At 35.3% G+C, this 23,986-nt stretch overlaps 7 protein-coding genes across 11 annotated transcripts; 3 read left to right on the top strand and 4 right to left on the bottom strand.

The window, feature by feature from the left end:
• Positions 1-177: 177 nt before the first annotated feature.
• LOC131669145 (choline dehydrogenase, mitochondrial-like) lies at positions 178-2,380 on the top strand. The gene is made up of 2 exons (XM_058943824.1): positions 178-2,128; positions 2,210-2,380. The coding sequence occupies exons 1-2, from the start codon at positions 317-319 to the stop codon at positions 2,360-2,362; spliced, it is 1,965 nt and encodes a 654-aa protein (XP_058799807.1). The 5' UTR covers positions 178-316; the 3' UTR covers positions 2,363-2,380.
• A 2,105-nt stretch (positions 2,381-4,485) lies between these two features.
• Positions 4,486-7,808, top strand: LOC131669106 (serine/threonine-protein kinase VRK1-like). Its single transcript, XM_058943739.1, has 7 exons — positions 4,486-4,935; positions 5,010-5,062; positions 5,131-5,200; positions 5,284-5,480; positions 5,556-5,766; positions 5,837-6,549; positions 6,629-7,808. The coding sequence occupies exons 1-7, from the start codon at positions 4,773-4,775 to the stop codon at positions 6,761-6,763; spliced, it is 1,542 nt and encodes a 513-aa protein (XP_058799722.1). The 5' UTR covers positions 4,486-4,772; the 3' UTR covers positions 6,764-7,808.
• Positions 7,809-7,866: 58 nt separating this feature from the next.
• On the bottom strand, positions 7,867-11,640 carry LOC131669105 (ribosome quality control complex subunit NEMF homolog). 2 transcript variants are annotated; one of them, XM_058943737.1, is made up of 10 exons: positions 11,507-11,640; positions 11,235-11,406; positions 10,954-11,156; positions 9,809-10,890; positions 9,553-9,733; positions 9,185-9,471; positions 8,955-9,117; positions 8,588-8,888; positions 8,254-8,519; positions 7,867-8,182 (listed from the first exon to the last, which is right to left on the bottom strand). In XM_058943737.1, exons 1-10 carry the CDS (start codon positions 11,560-11,562, stop codon positions 7,984-7,986), a joined length of 2,910 nt encoding a protein of 969 aa, XP_058799720.1. In that variant the 5' UTR covers positions 11,563-11,640; the 3' UTR covers positions 7,867-7,983. The 2 variants fall into 2 exon arrangements, with proteins under 2 accessions (XP_058799720.1, XP_058799721.1); XM_058943738.1 differs by having other exon boundaries at positions 8,955-9,111.
• Positions 11,641-11,948: 308 nt separating this feature from the next.
• LOC131669068 (small ribosomal subunit protein uS9) lies at positions 11,949-13,054 on the bottom strand. Its single transcript, XM_058943658.1, has 5 exons — positions 12,980-13,054; positions 12,841-12,885; positions 12,545-12,676; positions 12,249-12,363; positions 11,949-12,141 (listed from the first exon to the last, which is right to left on the bottom strand). The coding sequence occupies exons 1-5, from the start codon at positions 12,986-12,988 to the stop codon at positions 11,996-11,998; spliced, it is 447 nt and encodes a 148-aa protein (XP_058799641.1). The 5' UTR covers positions 12,989-13,054; the 3' UTR covers positions 11,949-11,995.
• An 835-nt stretch (positions 13,055-13,889) lies between these two features.
• On the top strand, positions 13,890-19,562 carry LOC131669195 (ribosomal protein S6 kinase delta-1). 3 transcript variants are annotated; one of them, XM_058943906.1, is made up of 9 exons: positions 13,890-14,051; positions 14,123-14,346; positions 14,404-14,506; positions 16,151-16,683; positions 16,789-17,808; positions 17,880-18,013; positions 18,091-19,075; positions 19,146-19,241; positions 19,325-19,562. In XM_058943906.1, the coding sequence occupies exons 4-9, from the start codon at positions 16,588-16,590 to the stop codon at positions 19,427-19,429; spliced, it is 2,436 nt and encodes an 811-aa protein (XP_058799889.1). In that variant the 5' UTR covers positions 13,890-14,051; positions 14,123-14,346; positions 14,404-14,506; positions 16,151-16,587; the 3' UTR covers positions 19,430-19,562. The 3 variants fall into 3 exon arrangements, with proteins under 3 accessions (XP_058799889.1, XP_058799888.1, XP_058799890.1); XM_058943905.1 differs by having other exon boundaries at positions 13,890-14,333; XM_058943907.1 differs by lacking the exons at positions 13,890-14,051; positions 14,123-14,346; positions 14,404-14,506 and adding an exon at positions 16,038-16,060.
• Positions 14,780-15,919, bottom strand: LOC131669196 (small ribosomal subunit protein uS9). Its single transcript, XM_058943908.1, has 5 exons — positions 15,824-15,919; positions 15,685-15,729; positions 15,389-15,520; positions 15,093-15,207; positions 14,780-14,985 (listed from the first exon to the last, which is right to left on the bottom strand). Exons 1-5 carry the CDS (start codon positions 15,830-15,832, stop codon positions 14,840-14,842), a joined length of 447 nt encoding a protein of 148 aa, XP_058799891.1. The 5' UTR covers positions 15,833-15,919; the 3' UTR covers positions 14,780-14,839.
• LOC131669194 (structural maintenance of chromosomes protein 2) lies at positions 19,451-23,905 on the bottom strand. 2 transcript variants are annotated; one of them, XM_058943903.1, is made up of 7 exons: positions 23,498-23,905; positions 22,916-23,338; positions 22,549-22,827; positions 21,716-22,489; positions 21,055-21,642; positions 20,339-20,960; positions 19,451-20,257 (listed from the first exon to the last, which is right to left on the bottom strand). In XM_058943903.1, exons 1-7 carry the CDS (start codon positions 23,663-23,665, stop codon positions 19,578-19,580), a joined length of 3,534 nt encoding a protein of 1,177 aa, XP_058799886.1. In that variant the 5' UTR covers positions 23,666-23,905; the 3' UTR covers positions 19,451-19,577. The 2 variants fall into 2 exon arrangements, with proteins under 2 accessions (XP_058799886.1, XP_058799887.1); XM_058943904.1 differs by having other exon boundaries at positions 22,916-23,352; positions 23,498-23,583.
• Positions 23,906-23,986: the final 81 nt, after the last annotated feature.

The following is a 23,986-nucleotide window of genomic DNA, read 5'->3' as shown; positions in this document are numbered from 1 at the left end:
GTAATCACCGCGAAGTTGAGCAAGCCGCCGACGAAGAGCCAGCTCGAACAAGAAAATCAATTCGAATCCGCTCTGACCTCCTGAAATTTGGACTTTTTCACGTGCATAAATCTGCGCGGGTCCGACTGATTTGCCTTCGCGTCGGCCGCCATCCCGCGACGTGGATTTACGTTTGAATCGCTTGGGAGACGCGAGGTCGAGCGCACCTCCTCCTCGCTGGATCGGACGGTGCTCGATCGGGCCGACAACCTCCTAAAATAGACGGCGGCGGGGCTCAGCGGCAGAGCGCGCTCGTCGCTCCGGTCGGTCGCAGACGATGCTCCGCTGGCTATGGCTGCTCGCCGGCGCGGCGTGGCTGGCGGGCGAGGCGGGGGCGAGCCACCGCAGCCCCCGCGGCCACGAGGAGACGGGAACGGGGACGGAGGAGGCGCGGCGGCAGGGGCCGGCAGCGCGGCTGAAGGCCCTGCCGGAGCTGGTGCGCGGCCTGCGCGGCTTCCTGCGCGAGAGCGAGCAGCTGCTGGCCGAGGAACCCCGCGACGCGACGCCGCGCCAGGACCAGGAGTACGACTTCGTGGTGGTGGGCGCCGGCAGCGCGGGCGCCGTGGTGGCCGCGCGGCTCAGCGAGGCGGCCGGCACCACGGTGCTGCTGATCGAGGCGGGCGACAGCGAGCACCTGCTGATGGACGTGCCGGGCGTGGTGAGCATGCTGCAGTACAGCGGCGCGATCAACTGGAAGTACCGCACCGAGCCGTCGGCGGGCCACTGCCGCGGCATGGCGGGCCGGCGCTGCAAGTGGCCGCGCGGCCGCGTGATGGGCGGCAGCAGCGTGCTCAACTTCATGATCGCGTCGCGCGGCAACCGGCGCGACTACGAGCAGTGGGCCCGGGAGCTCGGCAACGCGGGCTGGTCCTACGCCGAGGTGCTGCCCTACTTCCGCAAGCTCGAGCGCATGGGCGTGCCCGAGTTGCGGGCCGACGGGGCGCTGCACGGCGCCGACGGCCCGGTCAACGTCGAGTACGCGCCCTTCCGCACGCGCCTGGCCGAGGCCTTCCTCGAGGCGGGCCTGGGCGCCGGCTTCCCCGCCATCGACTACAACGGCGACCGCGACGTCGGCTTCTCCTACGTGCAGGCCACCATCAGCAACGGCAGCCGCGTGAGCAGCAACCGCGCCTACCTGCGCCCGGCCAGGCGGCGCCGCAACCTGTCCGTCGCGCGCCGCAGCCGCGTCGACCGCGTGCTCGTCGAGCCGACCACGCGGCGGGCCTACGGCGTGCTCCTGACCAAGGCCGGCCGCGGCATCCGCGTGCGCGCCGCCAGGGAGGTGATCCTGTGCGCCGGGGCCGTCGGCTCCGCGCAGCTGCTCATGCTGTCGGGCGTGGGCCCGGCGGGCCACCTGGCCCGGATGAACATCGACCTGGTCCAGGACGCGCCGGTCGGCGAGAACCTCATGGACCACGTGCAGTACCCGGGCCTGGCGTTCGCCGTCGACGAGCCGCTCGGTCTCAGGGCCCAGGACCTGGCCGACCCGCTCGGGCCCCACCTCGGCGACTACGTGCTGCACAGGCGCGGGCCCATCGCTGTGCCCGGCGGCTGCGAGGTCGTCGCCTTCCTCGACGTCGACGATCCGGCTGCGCTGAGCGCCTGGCCCAACCTCGAGCTGCTGTTCGTGTCCGCGTCGCTCGCCAGCGACTTCTCCTTCCGCTACGTCCACGGCGTCGCGGACGACTACTGGAACAGCTACTTCGCCGGCCAGTCGCGCAACCACACCTGGACGGCTCTACCGATACTGCTGCGCCCCAAGAGCAGAGGCCGGATTTTGCTGAGGAGCAAGAACCCAGCCGCTCATCCCAGGATCTACGCCAACTACTTGGACGATCCCGAGGACGTGAGGATCCTGGTGAAAGGCATAAGGATGGTAATCGCCTTGAGCAAGACCAAGTCCATGCAGAGGTATAACTCCAAGTTGACGAACTCGCTGATAAAGGGCTGCGAAAGTCATCCCTACGACTCGGACCAATACTGGGAGTGCGCTCTCAGGACGTTCGGCTCGACGCTCTTCCATCCCTCGGGCACTTGCAAGATGGCACCGGATGATGATCCCACGGGTGTTGTCAATCCAAGGCTACAGGTCAGGACGTCTCCAAGGCTACAGGTCGTTTATCCAAATTAACCAGCTGCTCGTCTTTAAACCTTCTGCCAATCGTTGCAGGTGAAAGGTATACGGGGATTAAGAGTAGCGGACGCTTCGATCATGCCGACGATTCCTGCTGGACATACGAATCTGCCGACGATAATGATAGCAGAAAAGCTATCTGATATGGTTAAAGAAGACTGGGGATTGATTACCGGCAATCATCAATGATGACCTGTCCATAGGCGAATAGTTATTGCGAATAATACCTCAATACTACTCAATGGCATTTGTTTGTAGTGCTAGTTTCATTTTTCTTAATTTAATAAATTCATGCAGTTTTATCGTCGGAGACAATTATTCTAAATACATCTGTCAAAATGCTTTTTTTTACTCTTGCGCGTGTTATTTGTACAGCTCAAATATAACAAGATCAACAGTTAAGTGGACAAAAGTTTCTTTCGCGATGTTTTTTCCAGTATAGTCACATAAGTTGTAAAACCCAACCAAATTTCAAATAACTTAAGCGACCACTCAAAACATTCCTTGCTTAACTCACTATTATCCAAGCAAAATTAAGGCCAGATAGCACCAAACTAACCATTGGATCACTGTTAAACTGGAAAAAAATTTATCCGTGTTTTATCTTTTTGCTATTCCTATTGTTTATGCGAAATTATTTTAAAATATTTAAAAAAATTTGCGCTTTCAGAAAACTGTTCGTGCCAATCAAATCTGCAAGAAAAAACAAATCGAAAACCTTAATACCAATCTCAAATTCTATTTTGTTCGTGTATTATCATAATAAACAATGACACCCCGATAGGAAATGCTGTACTTTGTATTACCTGAAGCCGAATATACGCTAGATAGCACCAAACTAACTATTGGACCTCTCTCCACGCGAAAAAAAAAATAACCCGTGTTTTTCTTTTTACGATTCTAATTATTTATGCGATATTATTTAAATAAATTAAAAATAACTTTGTAATTTCAAAAAACTGATCATAGCGATCGAACCTACGCGGAAAAACAAGTAATCTGTTATCTAAACCCAACCCTAAATGATTGGTTAAAAAAAATCACGTCACGATGTCTTGTGCAATTGGTTAGATCAAAATCTTAATTTCCGAATAAAGCTGAATATTTTATTTTCTAACGATAATTACACTAACAAAATAGAATTTGACAGAAAAATGGTAGAGGTTTTCGATGCGTTTTTTCTTGTAGAATCGATTGGCATCATCAGTTTTTTGAAATTGAAAAATTTTTATGAATTCGTTTAACAATTTCGCATAATTTCCTTTGTGTTTTTTTTAATCGGACACCAAATCGTATGACGTATAGTAACTAGAACAAATAATAGACGCGCATTTCAATTTTAAATGCGATAGTACTTATTGTTCCGAAAACGCCCGAGATGGCTCATATCAAATGTTATCATTACAAAAGGTATCTTATTAATAAGTTCGCCAACAACGTCAATTTTATTAATAAAAAGAATGTCAAGGGTCAACTACATGCCAAGCTGCAATTATCCACGCTCAAGTTGCGAATCGCAAAGACTAAGAAACGCAAAATGTATGCATCAAGTTCGCAATATACGCATGATTCATGCAAGCTAAATTTATTTAAAAGTAAAGCTTACGTTATACAAATCTGCAGCAATATTAAGAAGTACAGAGGAACAACAACAAAATCTTTATCTTTGACGGTAACCATTTTTTAATCAAAGAAGTATAATTTATCAAGATGTGAAGTGTAATTTTATATTCGTCGATACTACTGTTTATTTTGAGTGAATTTTATGAGATTGTAACATCTCATTGTATGTTAAGAGAACGAAACCATAATTGGTTGTAGAGCAATATAAAATGTAATATTACTTAATTGTGCAAATAAACAATGAAAAGAATTTCGTTTCAGCTCACGTGAGTGGAATTCGCTAATTAATTCTGCTTCCTGCTCATAAGACAGAATAAACAAGAAGGTATAAATTATGCATAATAAAATATATCAAAATTTTATTAAACTATTGTATTTGTAAATGTCAACTAGTTATATTCTGGCTTGTCAATGGGTCCCACTTTGTATCTTCTATTGTTTTGTTTACGGATGATTTATATTGAAATTGGGCGTATTTTTAAATCGATAGCCAATCCAATAAAATTTGAGGTCGAAGCTATGACGCCTGCGACAGGTGTTTTCGAGCTGTATTTCAGCTCTAGCGGTTGGTAAACTTTGGAACTTGTTTTGCCGGTTTCGCGCTTATTTTACTCGAGTCACGCATACACGTGCAAATTTCCGAGGCTATAGTAATCAGCTGGCTCTCGTAACTGTGTAAGTGTGCACGAGTCTGTCAACCGCCAAAAAATGTCTCCGAAATTTCTGAATCGCTTTTAGGCAGCTGCAAACCGTCTCGCAAGTATGCCATTGAAGTATTATTTGCCTCGTTTTTTATGGTTTACGCGTGATACTTAACGCACGATAAATAGTAGTGCTTTGAGTAATAGTTTAGATAACCAACTACGAGTGATAACGTGGACATTTTTTTTTTTATTGACATTGCTGCGAACGGCGTGATTAGTTGCGAGAAACTTTGTTTCGTGTATCAGAAAGTGATTGTAGGTTAACATCAAAAATGTCGAAAGCAGCGACAAAAAAAGCACCTCGCAAGAAAGCTGCTAACGGGTACAAACTGCCAGAACCAATTCCAAAAGGTGAAATACTGACTGATTTGAAAAAGCAGCGATGGATCATCGGTTCCTCGATTGGCGTTGGTGGCTTTGGAGAGATTTATGCAGGTAAGAGGTGTATATTTTTTGATCTGCAGCTTTTGTCAGGTTTATTTTATGTCTGATATTTATTTTCTCCTTAGCGGCCTCTTACAAAGACAAAATACCCACAGATTATCCAGCAGTTATAAAAATTGTAAGCAAGTTAAAATTTCATGTCAATCATATTTTTTATTTATCAGTTTTATTATATATTTTATTTAGGAGCCACATGGAAATGGGCCTCTGTTTGTTGAGATGCATTTTTATATGCGCAATGCTAATCCTACAGATAGTAAGTTCAATTTTGTGAGATAACAAAATGTACATGCATTTACTTTCAATTTTCAGAAACTGATATATAATTTTTTTTCATAGTCAATAATTGGAAAAAAGACAAGGTACTTCCAAATTTGGGTATGCCACCTTTCTTAGGATCTGGAAGTCATGAGTGTAATGGTCAGAAATACAGATTTGTTGTAATGGAGCGCTATGGTATAGACTTGTGGAAATTATTTTTGGCAAATGGCCGGCAGTTTCCTGAACCTACAGTGTATAAAGTAGCATGGCAAATTGTAGGTTTTATAAGAAATTAATTCAGCACTGCTGTTAATTTATTTTGAGACATAAGTTTTGAAAATTGATTACAGATAAATGTATTGGAGTATATTCACAATAAAACATATGTGCATGCAGACATCAAAGGAGCAAATTTATTATTAGATCTGAAAAGTCAAAATCATGTTTACCTAGTAGACTTTGGCTTAGCATCACATTATACAACCAAGGACTATAAATTGGATCCCAAAAAGGCTCATAATGGTACTATAGAATATACGAGTAGAGATGCTCATATGGGAGGTAATGGAATAAAGTAATTAAAACATAATTTGTTAGAATAATTGCTATAAATAAATTCTTATTATTTTAGTGCCAACTATGAGAGGGGACTTAGAAATATTATTATACAACATACTTCAGTGGCTGTGTGGTACATTACCTTGGGAAAAGAGTTTAAACGATCCTTCCTGGGTACAGCAACAGAAAGAAAATGCATTTAAAAATGTAAAACAATTTTTAAAAGATTGTTTTAAAACGTCAGATGTTCCAACAGTTGTTATTGAATTCATGACATTACTGTCCACTATGACATACAATGATACACCAAATTATGACAAATTTAGAGACATCCTTGTTAAAGGACTGAACAAGCTCAATCATGCGCCAACTGGTGGAAAATTAGAATTCACAGTAAAGAAAGCTGAAAAGACATCATTTACACCTAGAAAGATTGCAAAAGCAGCTGCTCAATCTACTGGATCTGCTAAAAAAACTAAATCTACTGCTGCTGCTGCTCCTGCTAAGAGTCCTAAAGGAAGACGAATTGTTGTACCTGATAACGATTCTTTAAACGATAGTATTGATTCTGTGATATTGGATGAAAAATGTATGAGTGGAAAAGATATGAGAAGAAAACTGCTAGAGAATATTGATGGAGATGCTGAATATGATGTCCAAATTAAAAAACGAAAAACTAAGGCAAGTGCAAGTAATGGAAATACTCCAATAAAGCCACCAGCAAAAAGGGGACGGAAAAAAATTGAAATAACACTAGATTCATCTATCACTGATTCTGAGCCTGAGGTAAGAATTATTTGAAGTAAATATCGACATAAATATTTAACTTATTTATCTAATTTATTATTATTTTTTACATTAACAGGTAGTATCTAAAGGAACAAAATCTCGTCCTGGGACAAAAGCAACACCAACGAAAAGTAAACCAATGGCTAGGGTTGTTAAAAGATTATCAGAAAATGATAGTGAAAAAGATATGTTTGATGACAGTAACGACTAAGTAAAATCATAGTAGTAGATTTGAAATTAAAAATAAAATCTAATCATATTTGATAGTATTAGACTTTCTGCGAAACTAGATATCGCAACATTGCGAGAAATCGTAAACAAATTAAATTTGGGAAGATTAAAAATGACTGTTGAACAATATTGAATCAACTTATGCAATTAATTAGATTCTATTCTTCATGGATTCTTTTTATACATAATCAATCAAATATATTTTTCTTGAAAAGAAAACTTTAATTTCAAATTCACTTCGCAAACGTATACTTTATATTATCTGTATCCGTGAAGCAGATACCTTGTAAGATATTATTTTTAAACATTTCAATCTTGCGACTTTTTTTTTATCCTTTCCAAATAAGGCAAACAAAAATGAAGTATTGTAATTACACTTCTGTAAGAGAACACCAAAGTATTTTTTTTTTTTCATTTGGAGATTTTATAAATTTTTTTTACTAAATTAGCAAAAATTTAATATAATAGATTCTTCAGCAAAAAAATATTTGTTTTGTTATAATTAACACCATCAATCTGTCAGTGCATTAATAAGATTAACTAAAATAATACTTTAAATGCATAAACAATATACAGATAACCTTTATTCACGAATAAAATTTTATTTACAAAATTTTATCCGCTCTTTAATATAGAATATTATTTTCTGGTACTTAATAGCTAATATACTGTATCTAAAAATCTAAGGAGTCATATCTCATATTCATCTTTTCATATCAATCTTATTGTGAAAGTTAATTATTAACTTAAGATTATATATAAAAACAGTCTCCTATACTTACGTTTTAAAAGAAAATCTCGCTTTTTTCACTTTGTTAAAATTGTAAAAAGAATATGAAAAGGAATTTGCTAATCGTATTCATTGCGAAATGCATTTAGGTGTAAGTTTACCAAATAAATGTATGCATTAATTGAATGTTAACCTTGAAAAATTTATTGAGTCGTATTTTTGCGATTTCGAGAAAAGAACGCCGCGTGCTATATTTTTATAACTTTTTATGATTTCAATAAAAGAAACTTTTTTAAAAGAAAATAAGCTTTATTTATTATACTTATACTTTTATAAATAAATATTTTACATCATTTGCTTTCTTATAAAGCTTAGAGTCACAATCCTATAAGAATAATTATAACGTGTTTACAATAACTTTGAGCAATGCGCACACTCAATTAAATGTTACAATCTGATCATCTATAAAATTATTTTTTCAACTTTTGTATTTGAGGAGCGCTGATTTTCACTTTTCCAGGTATATTTCGCGCAATCGTTTCATCCTTGACTGCTTTTAAAAGTTCTTTCTCTCTGGATGTGATGGTTTTATCTTTAAGAAAAACTGTTACGGCTGTTTTTGCAGCCTTGCCCCGCTTTCCCGTACCAGGTGTCAATTTCACTTTGAATCTTAAATACAATCACAAATAGGCTGTTAAATTTCTATTGACAAAAATTTTCATAACTTTCTAATTACTTACTTGTAACTTTGTAGCGTACTGTACGGAGCTACAACTGGAACTGCAAACAACAATTCATCTTCGGCAACAGGCTTACCAGTTAGCTGATCCAACATATCAACTTCAGGTCCCGGACCTTGATCTTCGTCATCAGCATCAGCCCCTGGGTTATTTTGTTGTGGTTGATTTACCTTTGGTGGAGGACCTTTCTTTTTACCTTGCTGGCGTGGCCCTGATGGATCTTTATTTTTACTTTTTCGTTTGTCTTCTTTTGCCGAACCTGCTGACTAAAGACTAATGTATTAATATCGCGATTCATTGGAAAAATATTCAATTCAATTTAGTTAATTGTTACCTGTAAAACGGCCATCAATATCTTTCGGTCTTCTTCATCCTGATCTTTGTATTTCTCTTTAATTTTTTTTAATTTTCCTCGTTGTCCTCGCTTCAAGCCAGATTGATTTTGCTTTGCTTGTATTTCAGTTTCGTTAGAATCATCCGATCTTATCGATACTTTTCTACTAGAATGTCTTGGAACACTTTTATTTTGTGCATTTTTTAAAGTTACCGGTTTGTCATCGCCTAAGTATACAACGTTGTCCAAATCATTCCGCAGTTTCGTAATTGTTTTTGTATCATCAACTTGGATTTTCACTCTGAAATACACCAGCAATAAAATAGTAGTCATTAAGTCGTTAAAGATTACTATCAAATGCTCTTACCTAGGACCTGTAAGATCCAACTTTATTTGTGTGTCAGGGAAAAGAGATTGATCTTCACCTTCATTACTATTATCTGAATTTTTCAAAGATACTTCTTTTAAACTTTCTGATTCATCTTCGTTAATGGTGTCTAAATTTTTTTCGCTTTGTTTTTCATCTAAAACTAAAAAAAACATTAATACTATCTTTTCAATTAGATCTCATTTAAGTGTATCGTAAAAGAATATTACCATCATCTTCTAATTCAATTTCATTATATAATTCGACGTGATCAACCTCTTCCCCTTCCTCTAAAGTGCGAACCCTTCTTTCGTTTTTATGCCTTTCAATTGAACTGTCTTCCAAACGAAACAAAAATCCTAGTCCCATAATCAATTGACACGGAGGTAAATAATTCTTTTTACCGCGAATCATAAATGAACCAGTGGTAAGGTATTCTCCTGTGGGTGCAGTCTTTGATACTTGATCACTACGTACCCACCATGCACCAGCTACAACTTTTGCTTCCCATGCAATACTGCATTAAAAACAAAGTTTTACTTATTGGTATCTTTATCACTACAACAGAAATGTAATACATTTTGTAAATAATTCAAACCTATAAGCAACAGCCATGGTTCCAGCTTCAGCCAGAGATTTTGGTGGCACAGGATTTCCATCAGGATTTTTTATGACAACTGAACTGGCACCAGTCAAGTCAGCATGCACATAAATATCACCAGTCTTGAGATATCTTTTGACAATTAACTCGTTCTGCTGTTGATCTCTTCCACTAATAACTAAAAAAGTTTGTCAATCAAATAATGCTTGTAAGTTACTTCATGCTTAATGTTACATATTTTAAAAATGTTTACCTAAATAATTTTCAGATGTGATGAACCAATAGAACTTTTCAAACCAATACACTTTCCTAGCTTTACTAATGATATGAATAGCTTGAACCTCTTTCAGAGTTTGTTTTGTTTTTCTTTCGGCAGATTTCAATGCTTTTCCTTGAGATTCTAACGTTTTCTGTTGTTTTTTTGCTGCTGAACGTTTCTGATCATAATATTTCCGCGCATTTGCAAATGCTGAATGGGCCAGATCTATATCTACAATTTGTGATTTTAGTTCTGGCTCTTCTTCATCACTATCTGTGTAAGGATCTTCAAGTAACAGTGAAATATGATTAGTTTCTAATTTTAACTGTTTTATAGCAGATGCTACTGGATCACTTCTTGCTTGAGCTTCTTTCACAAGAAGTTGTATATCTTGCCAAGACATTTGATTTGCTACAGCACTTTGAACTGCAAAAATAGCATTGTCTACTAACTCTTGATTACGAGTTATCAATTCTGCTTTTTGTTTATCCACCTCTTGCGTTTTTCCTAGAGAAACTAATCTTTGGTCATGATCCTTTTTAACGTTTTCTAACTTTTTTAAAGCCTCACGTTCCTGTTGCAAAAATTTTAAATCTATCTTTTGACTTTCCATCTGGGAAAAATATTCATCAACTGCTCTATCAAATGTTTCATATTCTTTGAATGGTTTGTCTTTATTCTGTGCAAATAAGAAAGGATGGAATTCAAGATTAGTATACAAAAACTCATCTTCATTATCTTTAACAGCCTTGAGTTCTTTCTTTTGTACAATATACCCTTTGGACACTTCCTTTTTTGCATTATCCATCATTTTATGTGCATTTTTAAGGGCAGTAAATAATCTATCTGCATCCTTGGCAATATCAAAATCTTTTCCAATTTTACAGCCTAAAGTGAATCCAACTTCTAGAAGAACATGATCAATTACAGCAGCACCTAATTCTAAATGAGGATTCAAAATTTTCTTCAAACTTTCTCCATGTTTTGCTTCTTTAATAATATTTTGAAGTTCTTCAAATGTAGGAATAACTTTATTGCGAGCTCTAAATGTTGAATATTTCTCTTTCACAGCAAGTCTAGATTTAAAATAGTTTCAATAAATAACAAACATTTTTTCCATAATTATAAAAGATGAATACCTTATTTTATCTCCTTCTGTGTGTGGCCTTAAAAGATTGAGTATTGTCCATTCATGATCTGTCAATACAATATTACCACGATCATATAGCTCTAAAAAAATATGATAAGCAGCTTCTCCGCTTCCAAATTGTAAATCAATTATTCTATCAACTCCAAGTTGTTTCAAACTTTCAAGACGCTTATTTTTTAGATGCTTTCTCATCTTAAATAAGATTTAAAAACAAATTAACTTCAGAAATCAACTCATTTATTAATTGAGAAAAGTTTAGTTTTTACACACTTTCATTGAAAAACCTGATGGAGCAACATTTTTTGGCCATTCAAAAGCTGTTGTATGTATTCGGTTAGCTGATTCTAGTAATAAAACACATTTTTCTTCACTACGTTGGAAACGAATCAAATAAGTTTTGTTATCTATGTCATAAATTTGATTAACTCTCATCCCAATAAGCCTGTAAAAGTAATTTTAAATTGGAAAATCCAAACAATAATACAATTATAACCTATAAGATTATTTTCAAGAAGTTATGCAATTATTTTTAAATTACTCACTTTTGAAGCTCAGTAACAGAGCACACGATATCGTACGTATTGAATCGATTCTTCATTTTGACTTTTATGTATTTCTATATATTTACAAGTATTTTTTTCTTCTCAACTTTTCAATGTTTACGTCCACGTCCAACGGCCATGAGTTTTATGGCAGGTGATCTCCTTTACCTACTGATTTTATTTGATCGAATGTCAGCTGTTTTATACCTTTTTTTCACTTAAAATATAATTATAACTTTCTCTCACGATAACAAACTTTTTATACATCAAAAATACATCAAAAATAGAAACTGTAATTACTGTAATGATAAAAACTAACTTTCACTTCATAATTATTTTTATAATTAAATAAATGTCTTTTAATTAATGCATAATTCGAAATCTTAAACTACTATTTAACAATTATCGTAAAGAAATAAATAAAGTATTTTGAATTTTGAAATTTTTTTTATTCAATAAAATTAAAAATAGAGTAGATATATTATGTTTTCAACGATAGGATTTTTGGTAGCGAGCACGGGCGCCGGGACCACCAAACTTCTTGGGCTCACACCTTCTAGGATCAGCTACCAGAAGTGTCCTATCATACTGAATAAGAATGTCTTTTATTTCCTTCTTACTTGCTTCGTCAACATCTAAAAATAGATAATTTTAATATTATTACTTGAGAATTTGTGTGTTTATTGTTACTTTTAAATCAATTGGTACTACACTATATTATTATGATAAACATACTACTTACATTTCTGGTAATAGGCTACTAAAGCTTTAGAAATCGCTTGTCTGATGGCATAGATCTGTGCAACGCGTCCACCGCCATTTACTCTAACTCTGATGTCAACTTCTGAGAATTTTTCCTGCAAATAAAATAATTAAATTAAATTTACATTCTTTAATAGATATCAGAGGAAATAGTTTATCATAAATTGTTCAGTAAAAGATTTTGTAATCATGAATAATATTATTCGGAATAAGGATATCACAATATTTGTAGTAGTACAAAATCTAGTGACATGAATATTTGTACTAATAACATACCTTGCCAAGCAGAAGGATTGGTTCTTGCAGTTTGTACTGCAAGATTCTGGGTTCGACCAGCTCGAGAGGACGGCCATTCACTCTCATACATCCACGGCCACGTTTGCAATAAGCGACCGCTGTGGCGCTTTTCTGACTCAAAAAGAAATTTATATTATTTCTGTTGAAAAGTGTTTCCAACGTTCTTAACGATTTTAAAATTCTAATTGACTAGTTGAAGTGAAATATGTAAACACAAAAGTAAAGAATACTAAGACGCAAACTTAACCTCTGAAACACATGATTTTGCAACTTACTTTGCGTCCGAAGACCTGCACGGACTGGATCTGTTGCTTTGGTTTCTGTAATAAACAATAATTATATTGATTAAAAAAATGTCGACTTTCAATAAATATTATAAACTTTTATAAAAATTGCCGCAAAATAAAAATACACCTTCTGCATCTTGGTAGAGCACGTTGTGAAAAGATCGTAGTAGTGTCAACGGAAACTTGTGGTGAACCGGAAAGACTACGGTAGTAGTAACTCAGATGGCGCGGAATTATTCAATTTTACTGGTCGCGTTCAATTATACGGACTGAGGTATAGGATTATTGTAATTATTGTAGCAGTCCAACGATAGATGATACATCTAAACTATTGTATTTGTAAATGTCAACTAGTTATATTCTGGCTTGTCAATGGGTCCCACTTTGTATCTTCTATTGTTTTGTTTACGGATGATTCATATTGAAATTGGGCGTATTTTTAAATCGATAGCCAATCCAATAAAATTTGAGGTCGAAGCTATTGTGGCGGTCGAGCCCCGATTGGTGCCGCCTAATTTGAATTGTGGCGCATCGGAGTCCTCAGGGTCTGTCTCCATAGGGCCTGCCTGAGTCCGTCCGAGCCGGCCGAGATTTTTTATGGGCACGCCATCTCTATAATTTCGTATCCAATGGCGAGTTTCATAGTGAATGGCTGCGTTTACATAAACGAGCCCGATCGGACGCAGCCAATACGAGAAACGCATGAACACGAAATTATAGAGATGGCGTGCCCATAAAAAATCTCGGCCGGCTCGGACGGACTCAGGCAGGCCCTATGGAGACAGACCCTCAGGTACCCACAGCCATTAAAACGAAACGAAACGAACCGATTGGTGCCGCCACCTGCGGGTCTGGGTCAGCGGCAGGAGAGGCGTCTCCGGTTTGAATTAGCCGGATTAGGAGGCGAAGCTTAGGGGGTTGATGGCCATATAATCCAGTTAGTCGGGTCATCCCTAAGCGGCTCATACGATCACACTCCGGCCTGGCGGCCTATATAAGGTCGCCCATCGCAATACGTAAAGTCAGTGTCAATCGAACTGCTGTCCGTTGTCAACCCGAACGCCTTCATGAGTGCAATGGTCAGAAAAACAGATTTGTTGTAATGGAGCGCTATGGTATAGACTTGTGGAAATTATTTTTGGCAAATGGCCGGCAGTTTCCTGAATCTACAGTGTATAAAGTAGCATGGCAAATTATAGGTTTTATAAGATATTAATTAAGCACTGCTGTTAATTTATTTTGAGACATAAGTTTTGAAAATTGACTACAGATAAATGTATTGGAGTATATTCACAATAAAACATATGTGCATGCAGACATCAAAGGAGCAAATTTATTATTAGATCTGAAAAGTTAAAATCATGTTTACCTAGTAGACTTTGGCTTAGCATCACATTATACAACCAGGGATTATAAATTGGATCCCAAAAAGGCTCATAATGGTACTATAGAATATACGAGTAGAGATGCTTATATGGGAGGTAATGGAATAAGGTAATTAAAACATAAATTGTTAGAATAATTGCTATAAATAAATTCTTATTATTTTAGTGCTAACTAAGAGAGGGGACTTTCTATATATTTACAAGTATTTTTTTCTTCTCAACTTTTCAATGTTTACGTCCACGTCCAACGGCCATGAGTTTTATTGCAGGTGATCTCCTTTACCTACTGATTTTATTTAATCGAATGTCAGCTGTTTTATACCTTTTTTTCATTTAAAATATAATTATAACTTTCTCTCACGATAATAAACTTTTTATACATCACAAATACATCAAAAATAGAAACTGTAATTACTGTAATGATAAAAACTAACTTTCACTTGATAATTATTTTTATAATTAAATAAATGTCTTTTAATTAATGCAGAATTCGAAATCTTAAATTACTATTTAACAATTATCGTAAAGAAATAAATAAAGTATTTTGAATTTTGAAATTTTTTTTATTCAATAAAATTAAAAATAGAGTAGATATATTGTTTTCAACGATAGGATTTTTGGTAGCGAGCACGGGCGCCGGGACCACCAAACTTCTTGGGCTCACACCTTCTAGGATCAGCTACCAGAAGTGTCCTATCATACTGAATAAGAATGTCTTTTATTTCCTTCTTACTTGCTTCGTCAACATCTAAAAATAGATAATTTTAATATTATTACTTGAGAATTTGTGTGCTTATTGTTACTTTTAAATCAATTGGTACTACACTATATTATTATGATAAACATACTACTTACATTTCTGGTAATAGGCTACTAAAGCTTTAGAAATCGCTTGTCTGATGGCATAGATCTGTGCAACGCGTCCACCGCCATTTACTCTAACTCTGATGTCAACTTCTGAGAATTTTTCCTGCAAATAAAATAATTAAATTAAATTTACATTCTTTAATAGATATCAGAGGAAATAGTTTATCATAAATTGTTCAGTAAAAGATTTTGTAATCATGAATAATATTATTCGGAATAAGGACATCACAATATTCGTAGTAGTACAAAATCTAGTGACCTGATTATTTGTACTAATAACATACCTTGCCAAGCAGCAGGATTGGTTCTTGCAGTTTGTACTGCAAGATTCTGGGTTCGACCAGCTCGAGAGGACGGCCATTCACTCTCATACATCCACGGCCACGTTTGCAATAAGCGACCGCTGTGGCGCTTTTCTGACACAAAAAGAAATTTATATTATTTCTGTTGAAAAGTGTTTCCAACGTTCTTAACGATTTTAAAATTCTAATTAACTAGTTGAAGTGAAATATGTAAACACAAAAGTAAAGAATACTAAGACGCAAACTTAACCTCTGAAACACATGATTTTGCAACTTACTTTTCGTCCGAAGACCTGCACGGACTGGATTTGTTGCTTTGGTTTCTGTAATAAACAATAATTATATTGATTAAAAAAATGTCGACTTTCAATAAATATTATAAACTTCTATAAAAATTGCCGCAAAATAAAAATACACCTTCTGCATCTTGATAGAGCACGTTATGAAAAGATCGTAGTAGTGTCAACTTGTGGTGAACCGGAAAGACTACGGTAGTAGTAACTCAGATGGCGCGCAATTATTCAATTTTACTGGTCGCGTTCAATTATACGGACTGAGGTATAGGACGGTTCTAAACATCGGTCCTTATGCATTGGGTTATATGGGAAACCAACAATATATATGTAGTTACAATGTGAGAATTGTGGTTGAATTGTAAAAATCATACGTTGTACTCGTTTTATTACCCATTGAAACAAAAAACATTTAATTAGCATTGTTATAACAGAAACTTATTTTTTCCAGTTCTATCATGGATATAGACGTTGTTTGTTAACAATAGACTTTGTTTTCATTAGTCTTATCGTTCAGATAATATAGCCAGCGTTCAATACGAGACATCATATGCAACACTATGGGGCGCACTTACGACTAAACTAGTCGGTAAACAGTGTACTGTAAGTACTATAGATAGGTTATTCTACTCGCTGTATATATATATAGATGTCCAGATAACATTGTCGCATTGTCGGACAAAAGTCTTTCTGCTACACAAGTAATACCATATATATGTGTATATATATATATCTAAAGTCAATCGATTATTGACATATAATCGTTGCAGAAACTTGCACAATGATATTTATTTTGTTGTTTAAAATTAATCAAAAAGAGTATGTTATTCAACATACCTATTATCAATTTTCATACAAAAATGCTGTGTAATATTTGTGTTAATTCTCATGGCTCCACCAAAAGATAGATGGGTTAGGCGATTTGTCATATCGGAAACAAATCGCCACAAAAAAGGTTTTACAATATACAAGGTCACTTCGATTGTAAGTCATTTACAAAATAAATTAAGCATTTTTCTTTAATTTTTTTATCTTCAGTTAATTACAAGTGATTTATTTTCAAGTACATTTTCCCTTAATTTTTCTCAGTTGTTTTTGAAATCATCACCCGATGTTGTGTCAAAAGTTTCGATTTGGAAACGGTACAGTGATTTCAGAAAACTTTACAAAATATTGCAATCGCTACATGCAAAGCATCACATAAAAGAACCTTTCCCTTCTTTTCCAAAACCCAAATTTTTTGGAAGATTTGAAACTGAAGTTATAGAAGAAAGGAAAGAATGTGCTTTAAAGTTTTTAGAGTTTATCGGACATCATAATGTTCTATATAGTTGTGATGCTTTTGTAAAATTTTTTGAGTGCAACGATGCAGATAAACAATTTTTAGAGTGTTCTCAATCTTTGAGTTCTGACACTTCTGAGGATGATCGAAGTGTCAATTGGGGTCATGAAGTCGAAGCCATAACTAGTACAACAGATCTTTCAAAATTTGTATACACCCAAAAGGTGACACCTGTTATTGTAAAAAATCAGAGAAAATCTTCTAAACTAACGAATATTGATGACTTAGAGCAAAATAGAGGCACAAATTCACATGATGTACAACCAACAAATAGTAACAATAATAGTTACAAAAATAGTTACAACAATATTGTTGAAGGCTTAGAAAATCTAAATTTGAAAAAAAGTATAACAGAAATTAATTCTTCACATAAATCAATTGCAGTAATACACGATGGTTCAGATTTACCTCATTCTTTTGAGAAATCAGCACAATATGTTTTGATTGCAGCAGCTCATATGAGTGCTGCTTTTCGCCATGAAGCTATTGCTGAATATGAAGAAGCTTTCACTCAGTACAAACTTGGAGTATCTCATTTAATAAATGGTGTTCAAACAGAGACAGATCAATTTAGAAGGGAAATAATACAAGAAAAAATGACTAAGTATTTACAAAGAGCAGAAAGACTGTATAACAGACATCTTAATTGCAATGTTTCAGTATTATATAAACCAGTTACTGAATTGCGTAGCTATAAAGTAATTGAGCTTATGGAATCAGTTATGGTTGTCATAGATGTACTCCAAGGATTCAAAAGAATTATTAAGGTTGTATTGTTTTTATTTTGGGTATCAAACAAAGTTTAGCTAATAAAAATTTATATGTATATATTTTTAAGACTGTAGCAAAAATTGATGACAATGGAGAAGATATTAGTAATTACATTTTACGAGGAAAAGTTCCATATATGGTTCAGTTGTATTCGTGTATGCAAACTGATTCTACAGTATTTTTGATCCTTCAATACATGAGGTAAGATTTTCCATATAACTGGATGAAACATTTTGGAAAATTTTATATAACTTAATTTATAAAAATTTAATCTACAGCAAAGGTAAACTATGGGATTTCATAAGAAACAAATATAAAATAATTAGCACAAAAGTTGAATTTTATAATAATGGACATAAAAGGTCTCTAAGTTGTGATGCTGCTATTCAAATTGATTTGAATGAAAAACCACTTATAAAAAAAAATGCATTGTTGAGCAACTGTGCAAAAGAAGAAATCAATTATAGCTCTTTCGATAATTATTGTAGCACTCCAACGATAGATGATACATCTAAATTATTAAGAAATGCACAAAAGTTATTGCAATCAGTTAATGCTACACTAAAACGTAGCAGTTCTATTGCAATCAGATTGAACGAATCAGAACATCTTTTGTATAAACATACTGTTAAAAAAGCTGTAGACGATACCATTTATAATCACGATAGTGCTTTGAAGAACGATTCCATACGCTCAGATAATGATGACACTGGAACTAGTAAAGATATTAGCGATTTATCTAGAAGTTGCAGCTGTGTCGAATTGAGTAATAAATATAAGCACAAAGAACTACAAGTTAAATGTAATATGAAATTAAAAGAAAATATTGAACAATTTAAAAAGTTAAGTAATATAAAGCTCAATTCTATGTATAACGGAGAAGACAATTGTAAATTTGAATCTCTTGGCTTTAATGAAGATCAATCTCAATTAAATAAATTAGATTTTCTTGAAGGAGAACAAATGTGGTCAATTCCAGAGTTCATTATAAAAAAGTGGGCTGCTGAGATACTTTTAGCTATCGAGGCGCTTCATCAACAAGATGTTATTATATCAGATCTCAGACCAGAAAATATTTTGATAGATGATTATGGGCATGTTAGTATGACATATATTGTACCTCGTAAAGAGACTGAATTATTGCGTTTGAAAAAACCTTATTCGTCGCCAGAATTGTGTATGTTTTTACCGCCTATTTCTATAACTACGTCGGCGGACGTCTGGAGTTTTGGAGTTCTGTTATACGAGATGTTGACTGGTTTTGTAAGTACTGCAATATATAGAAATTTATGTATTATTTTAAGAATGTGTAAAATAAAACATAATCGTTTAGGATTTCGAAGCTAAGCATCCCGGAAGGTTTCATTCTCATTCCTTAATAAACATTCCAAAGAATTTGTCAGAGAATGCAAGATCTTTATTACTTAATGTAAGAAATCTACAAATATTTTATAACTAATCGAACATCAATCTTTAATTACATAAGTTATGTCATATTTTTTTATATTTTAGATACTACAATATCAAGCGAGCGATCGCTTAACGATTCCCGAAATAAAACAACATCCTTTTTTTGCTAAAATAAATTGGTTGGAGCTTCTCAATGCTCAAATGTAAAATAAATTTTTTTATATAAAAATATTATTTATTATATAAACACTATGTAAAATATGCTACTTAAATGTCAATGTCAATGTACAAAATTGAGTCTTAAATTTAATTAAAATATATAATATACAAGAGAGGTATTCCGCTTAAAGTTTTGTTACTTTGTCTTAATCCTTTCAGTTCTCGTGACAGTCGACATACCGTCGACAAAGCGCGTCTTGAAAAGTACATTAGCGTTATTAAACATACCATTTTTTAATGAAACAATAATGAACTGTGAACTTTTGAAATGACGTTTCAACATAACACCGATATTCTCGGTGTGCGACAAATCTAAGGCTGCGTCAACTTCGTCCAAAATATAAAGAGGAGCCGGCTTAAACAATAACATGGCTAAAATCAACGAAAGTGCTACCAAAGATCTTTGACCTCCTGACAGCTCACCCAATGAATCTTTCCACACACCACAAAGTGATATTTTTACTTCTAAACCTTCAAGACACGTCTGATTTTCTGGAGGTTCTAGTTTAGCATCAGCTCCAGGAAGTAAACTACTGAATATAGAGCCAAAATCTTTGTTGACTTTCTCCCATGCTTCAAACAAAGTCATTTTCTTTTTTTCGTCTAACTTTTTAATAGAGTCTAATATTTTTCTCTTGTCACCCTCTAAAATTTTCTTTTTCTTTAACAAATCCATATGCTGCTCTTCTTCTTGATTAAGGTGATGCATGGCTCGTGTGTTAACAGTTCTGCTCAATTTAGCAAGTAAACTTTCTAAATCACGAGTTTTTTGACCCATCTCTTCAGGGTTATTAATTTCAAAATCATACATGCCTCCTAAAGTTGATGAAAAAAAACACTTATTAGTATAAAACTTATTTTTCAACAGTGAAAATAACATATAAGTAAGTTCGATACCTTTTTCACCAAAATACTTTTCGTCTTGTTCAATCCAATCGTTTTTGCGTAAACAATCCGCAATTTTATTATTGCAATCGTTAGCAGTATTTTTAATGGCAGTTACTTCGTGATTTAACTTTTTTATTTCCAGCTCGGTTTCTTCGACTTGTTTCAAAATATTTTCTTTTTTGTGTTGTAATTTTTGAATTTCAATGTTATGCTGATTTATTGCATCTTTTCGAGCTTTTACTTTCGTCTGAATCTCTTTTACGGTATTACTTGCCTCTTCAAGTTTTTCTTTTAAGTTGCTTTCTTTTTCTTTCAAATCGCTTAATTTTTTTTCTTCTTTTCTAAATTGCTCTTTCCCAGAGTCTATGGTCTTTGTGAGTTCAGAAATTTCTAAATTTAACGTTTCTGATTCCTGTTCTCTCTTTTGCCATTCTCTTTTACTTGCCTCAGCTCTTTTTTTCAAAGTGTTTAACTTATTTTCGGCTTCTTTCAATTGTCGTTCTCTTATATTATCAGCATCTTTTAGCTGTCCTTCAATTTCTTTAGCACGTTTTGTACTTGCTTTTTCCAATTCTTTTGCTGCTGTCATTTTTTCTGATAATTCTTTGATTAAAGCTTCTAATGTTTCAACCTATAAATTATACATCAGAGTTGATAATGAAACAATATTATTTTTATTAAATTACCTAATGCAATAACTGTTATTATTTTAATAATAATCATACCTCCTGTTTTAATTGATGATGAGTAGTTTTTTGCAATCTTTGTGTTACCATTTCTAACTCGTGTTGTTTAATATTAAATTGCCTCTTTACTATGTTAAACCTTTCAGCAGTTTTGTGGATATTGGTAATACGCTGAATAATCTCGTTTAAACACTGCTCTTTTTCATTTAAAGCAGTTTGAGCTTCTTTAATTTCATCTAACTTTAATAAAATAGATCCACTCTTTGCTGCTGCACCACCAGAAAGAGTACCAGCAGGATCAACTACATCACCTTGAAGTGTTATACATTTCCTTTGTACGTTTGAATGGAATGCAACTCTTTTTGCAACATCCATATCTTTGCAAATAAGGACATTTCCAAAAATATACTGCATTGCTGGTCTTGTCACTTCAGGATAATCTATCAGTGATAATGCAGGCTGAACATTTTCTTCTCCTGCTAGTTTTTGAGCAGTATCTACAATTCGCTGATCCATTGGACGTCCAGATATTTTGTTAAGTGGAATGATAGTAACACGCGTTTGTAATTGTCCATTCTTCAAAAGCTTTTTACCTATTTCTTCATTATCAACCATGACATTGTAGAGCTGATAAATATATGATGTATAAATAAAATTTATATGGCAATAATTATAATCTAATGTATTTTCATATACAAACCTTTCCTCCAGCAGCTATTTCCAATGCATAAGCAGCTCTTTTATCCTTAACCGTTATTGATTTACATACAAGTCCTTTTATAGATTGCCTTCTGAAATTTGGTTCAGGATCTTTGTAATAAAATCTGAGTTGAGGATATCTTGATTCATAGCTATCTACATCATCTTTTAATCCCCTGATTTCTCGTTCTAAACCACTTTTTTGTTCCTGTAATGATTCCAAGGATCCTTCTTGATAATTCAATTTATTCATTTCATTTTCAAAATTTTTCAAATCTTTTTGCATATCATCAACTTTTTTATTATCATTTTTATAATCATTCACAGTGCTGTGCATATCAGTTTTTTTCTTAACAAGTTGTTGTCTATTATGAGTCAATGCCATCTCACACTGTTTTATTTCTGTCTGAGCTTGACTAAGATTTTGCTTGGCATTTATAAGCTGTTGTTCTAATGTTGCGTTAGTACCATCATCACACTGGAGTAGACCAGAGCTAATCTTCTGGTAAGCTTCTTGGGCAGCCACTACTGCTTCTGCATCCAAACGATCTTGTTTTTTCAAGCTCTCAAACAATCCACCTACTGTTTCTATTTCTTTCATTTTTGTCTGCAATAATTTCTCATCGTCATTAATATTTGTTTTTAATTGTTTGATGCTTATTTCTGCTGCTTTAATATTTTCTTTATTGCTGTTTATTTCAGCAGTGAGTTTATGTTCTCTTTTTTCTGCTTCATGAAGGTTTTGCTCTAGTTCACCCATTGAATTATCTTGTTCCTAAAAATAAAAATAATAAGTCGCTATCATCAAAAATATTTTGAATACAATGTACTCACAGCTTGTCTTTTATTTGTAACTTCAACTATTGTTTCTTCAATATTCTTTATTTCTAATTCTCCTTTTTTAATATTATTTTGTTTCTCGTCTACTTTTTGTTTGATTGCTGCAACATCCTCATTAGCTTTCTCACTACTACGCAGTGCACAAATATACTTCCAAGCAATATAAATTTTCTTGCAATGCTCCAATTCTCTTGTAACTCTTTGATATTCCATGTACTGTTGCCGTTCTTCCTTCAATTTGGCAATTTTGGGACCCAATTCATCTCTTAAAATCTGCCATAATTCAAATAATAAGCTGAGTGCTTCATAAAAAATTAAAATTTATAATATTAATTTGGATAAAGAATAGAAATGATTATACCTCGTTAATTTCACGCAATTTACTATCTTTCTTTTCAATGAGCTTAAGTGACTGAGCCTTTTTAGTTTCATACATTTTAGTGCCAGCAGCTTCTTCGATCATAGATAGAATTTCTGGTGGCTTCATGTTCAATACTTTAGTGATTCTACCTTGCATGATTAAGAAATGAGGATTATTTACATTGAGCTGAACAGAACAGAACATATCTTGAACCCTTTTATTAGGCACATTTGATCCATTGATCATGTATTTATTCTTGCCATCAATAACAACTTGTCTCGTTACTGTTATTTCCTCATAATCTTCGTATCCCATAGGTGACACTTCTTTTTTGCGATTGTCAAACACAATGGTTACACTAGCTTTTTTTACCCCGGCTTGACCTGATTTGTACACAAGCTCTTGCAGGGAGCTTGCTCTTACCTATTGATAAAATTCTATATTTAAGATATTTTATGAACAAAACAAGTAATTGTTAGTTATTGGACTTATCATCATAGACATGTAGCATAGAGAATAAAAGTAAGGCTATGTTTGTAAGAATAGCTTGAAAAAAAAACAAAAAGCAAATGTAATAATTACCTGACCAAGATTCGTAATTCCCAACACAAAACATATCGCATCCAATATATTGGATTTACCACTGCCATTCAAACCAGTAATAGCGTTGAATTCTCGGTCGAATCCATTAATTTCTATCCTTTTCCCATAGGACTTGAAGCCCTCAAGTACCATTGACTTTATGTACATTTTTACGATGTTTTTTTCTGAATGTTAATCATCAAATAAAATCATAAACCACCATTCAAAAAAGGCACCTTCCCGGCAAAATAATCGTCACTGAACCGCTCGGCAATCTAACACACGCCATGCCATTTGCTTGTTTTGTTCCACGCCACAAGTCATAACACAACGGTCGTCTATCTACTATTACAAAAAGGAACAAATCTATAAAATAGATTACTCCATAAGAATTTGTTGCAGCATAGAGTTGATAAAATAGCTTTATAAAATTTCAAATAATTTTATTTTTAATAAAAATATATTATGCTAGAAACATTTTGAAATGTA

The sequence above is a fragment of the Phymastichus coffea genome, unplaced genomic scaffold (assembly GCF_024137745.1).
Source record: "Phymastichus coffea isolate CEN01 unplaced genomic scaffold, Cenicafe_Pcof_1.1 PCOF00087, whole genome shotgun sequence".
Classification (NCBI taxonomy): Eukaryota; Metazoa; Arthropoda; class Insecta; order Hymenoptera; family Eulophidae; genus Phymastichus; species Phymastichus coffea.
Note: the sequence above shows the minus strand (reverse complement) of the source record. Positions and strands in the feature narration are given on the sequence as shown.

What these genes read in the sequence shown, in the direction of transcription:
- LOC131669145 (XM_058943824.1), top strand. Translation starts at nt 317, where the DNA reads ATGCTCCGCTGGCTATGGCTGCTCGCCGGCGCGGCGTGGCTGGCGGGC. An exon ending in TTGTCAATCCAAGGCTACAG is followed by an intron (nt 2,129 to 2,209) that starts GTCAGGACGTCT and finishes CAATCGTTGCAG; the next exon opens with GTGAAAGGTATACGGGGATT.
- LOC131669106 (XM_058943739.1), top strand. Translation starts at nt 4,773, where the DNA reads ATGTCGAAAGCAGCGACAAAAAAAGCACCTCGCAAGAAAGCTGCTAAC. An exon ending in CTTTGGAGAGATTTATGCAG is followed by an intron (nt 4,936 to 5,009) that starts GTAAGAGGTGTA and finishes TTTTCTCCTTAG; the next exon opens with CGGCCTCTTACAAAGACAAA. An exon ending in ATAAAGTAGCATGGCAAATT is followed by an intron (nt 5,481 to 5,555) that starts GTAGGTTTTATA and finishes AATTGATTACAG; the next exon opens with ATAAATGTATTGGAGTATAT.
- LOC131669105 (XM_058943737.1), bottom strand. Translation starts at nt 11,562, where the DNA reads ATGAAGAATCGATTCAATACGTACGATATCGTGTGCTCTGTTACTGAG. An exon ending in CATCAGGTTTTTCAATGAAA is followed by an intron (nt 11,157 to 11,234) that starts GTGTGTAAAAAC and finishes ATCTTATTTAAG; the next exon opens with ATGAGAAAGCATCTAAAAAA. An exon ending in TATTGATGGCCGTTTTACAG is followed by an intron (nt 8,520 to 8,587) that starts GTAACAATTAAC and finishes ATTAGTCTTTAG; the next exon opens with TCAGCAGGTTCGGCAAAAGA.
- LOC131669068 (XM_058943658.1), bottom strand. An exon ending in CAATCCTTCTGCTTGGCAAG is followed by an intron (nt 12,364 to 12,544) that starts GTATGTTATTAG and finishes TTTTATTTGCAG; the next exon opens with GAAAAATTCTCAGAAGTTGA. An exon ending in AGTAGCCTATTACCAGAAAT is followed by an intron (nt 12,142 to 12,248) that starts GTAAGTAGTATG and finishes ATCTATTTTTAG; the next exon opens with ATGTTGACGAAGCAAGTAAG.
- LOC131669196 (XM_058943908.1), bottom strand. An exon ending in TGCAGGTCTTCGGACGAAAA is followed by an intron (nt 15,521 to 15,684) that starts GTAAGTTGCAAA and finishes TTTTTGTGTCAG; the next exon opens with AAAAGCGCCACAGCGGTCGC. An exon ending in CAATCCTGCTGCTTGGCAAG is followed by an intron (nt 15,208 to 15,388) that starts GTATGTTATTAG and finishes TTTTATTTGCAG; the next exon opens with GAAAAATTCTCAGAAGTTGA.
- LOC131669195 (XM_058943906.1), top strand. Translation starts at nt 16,588, where the DNA reads ATGGCTCCACCAAAAGATAGATGGGTTAGGCGATTTGTCATATCGGAA. An exon ending in GATTCAAAAGAATTATTAAG is followed by an intron (nt 17,809 to 17,879) that starts GTTGTATTGTTT and finishes TATATTTTTAAG; the next exon opens with ACTGTAGCAAAAATTGATGA. An exon ending in CAAGATCTTTATTACTTAAT is followed by an intron (nt 19,242 to 19,324) that starts GTAAGAAATCTA and finishes TTTATATTTTAG; the next exon opens with ATACTACAATATCAAGCGAG.
- LOC131669194 (XM_058943903.1), bottom strand. Translation starts at nt 23,665, where the DNA reads ATGTACATAAAGTCAATGGTACTTGAGGGCTTCAAGTCCTATGGGAAA. An exon ending in TTACAAATAAAAGACAAGCT is followed by an intron (nt 22,490 to 22,548) that starts GTGAGTACATTG and finishes TTTTATTTTTAG; the next exon opens with GAACAAGATAATTCAATGGG. An exon ending in AAAGTATTTTGGTGAAAAAG is followed by an intron (nt 20,258 to 20,338) that starts GTATCGAACTTA and finishes CATCAACTTTAG; the next exon opens with GAGGCATGTATGATTTTGAA.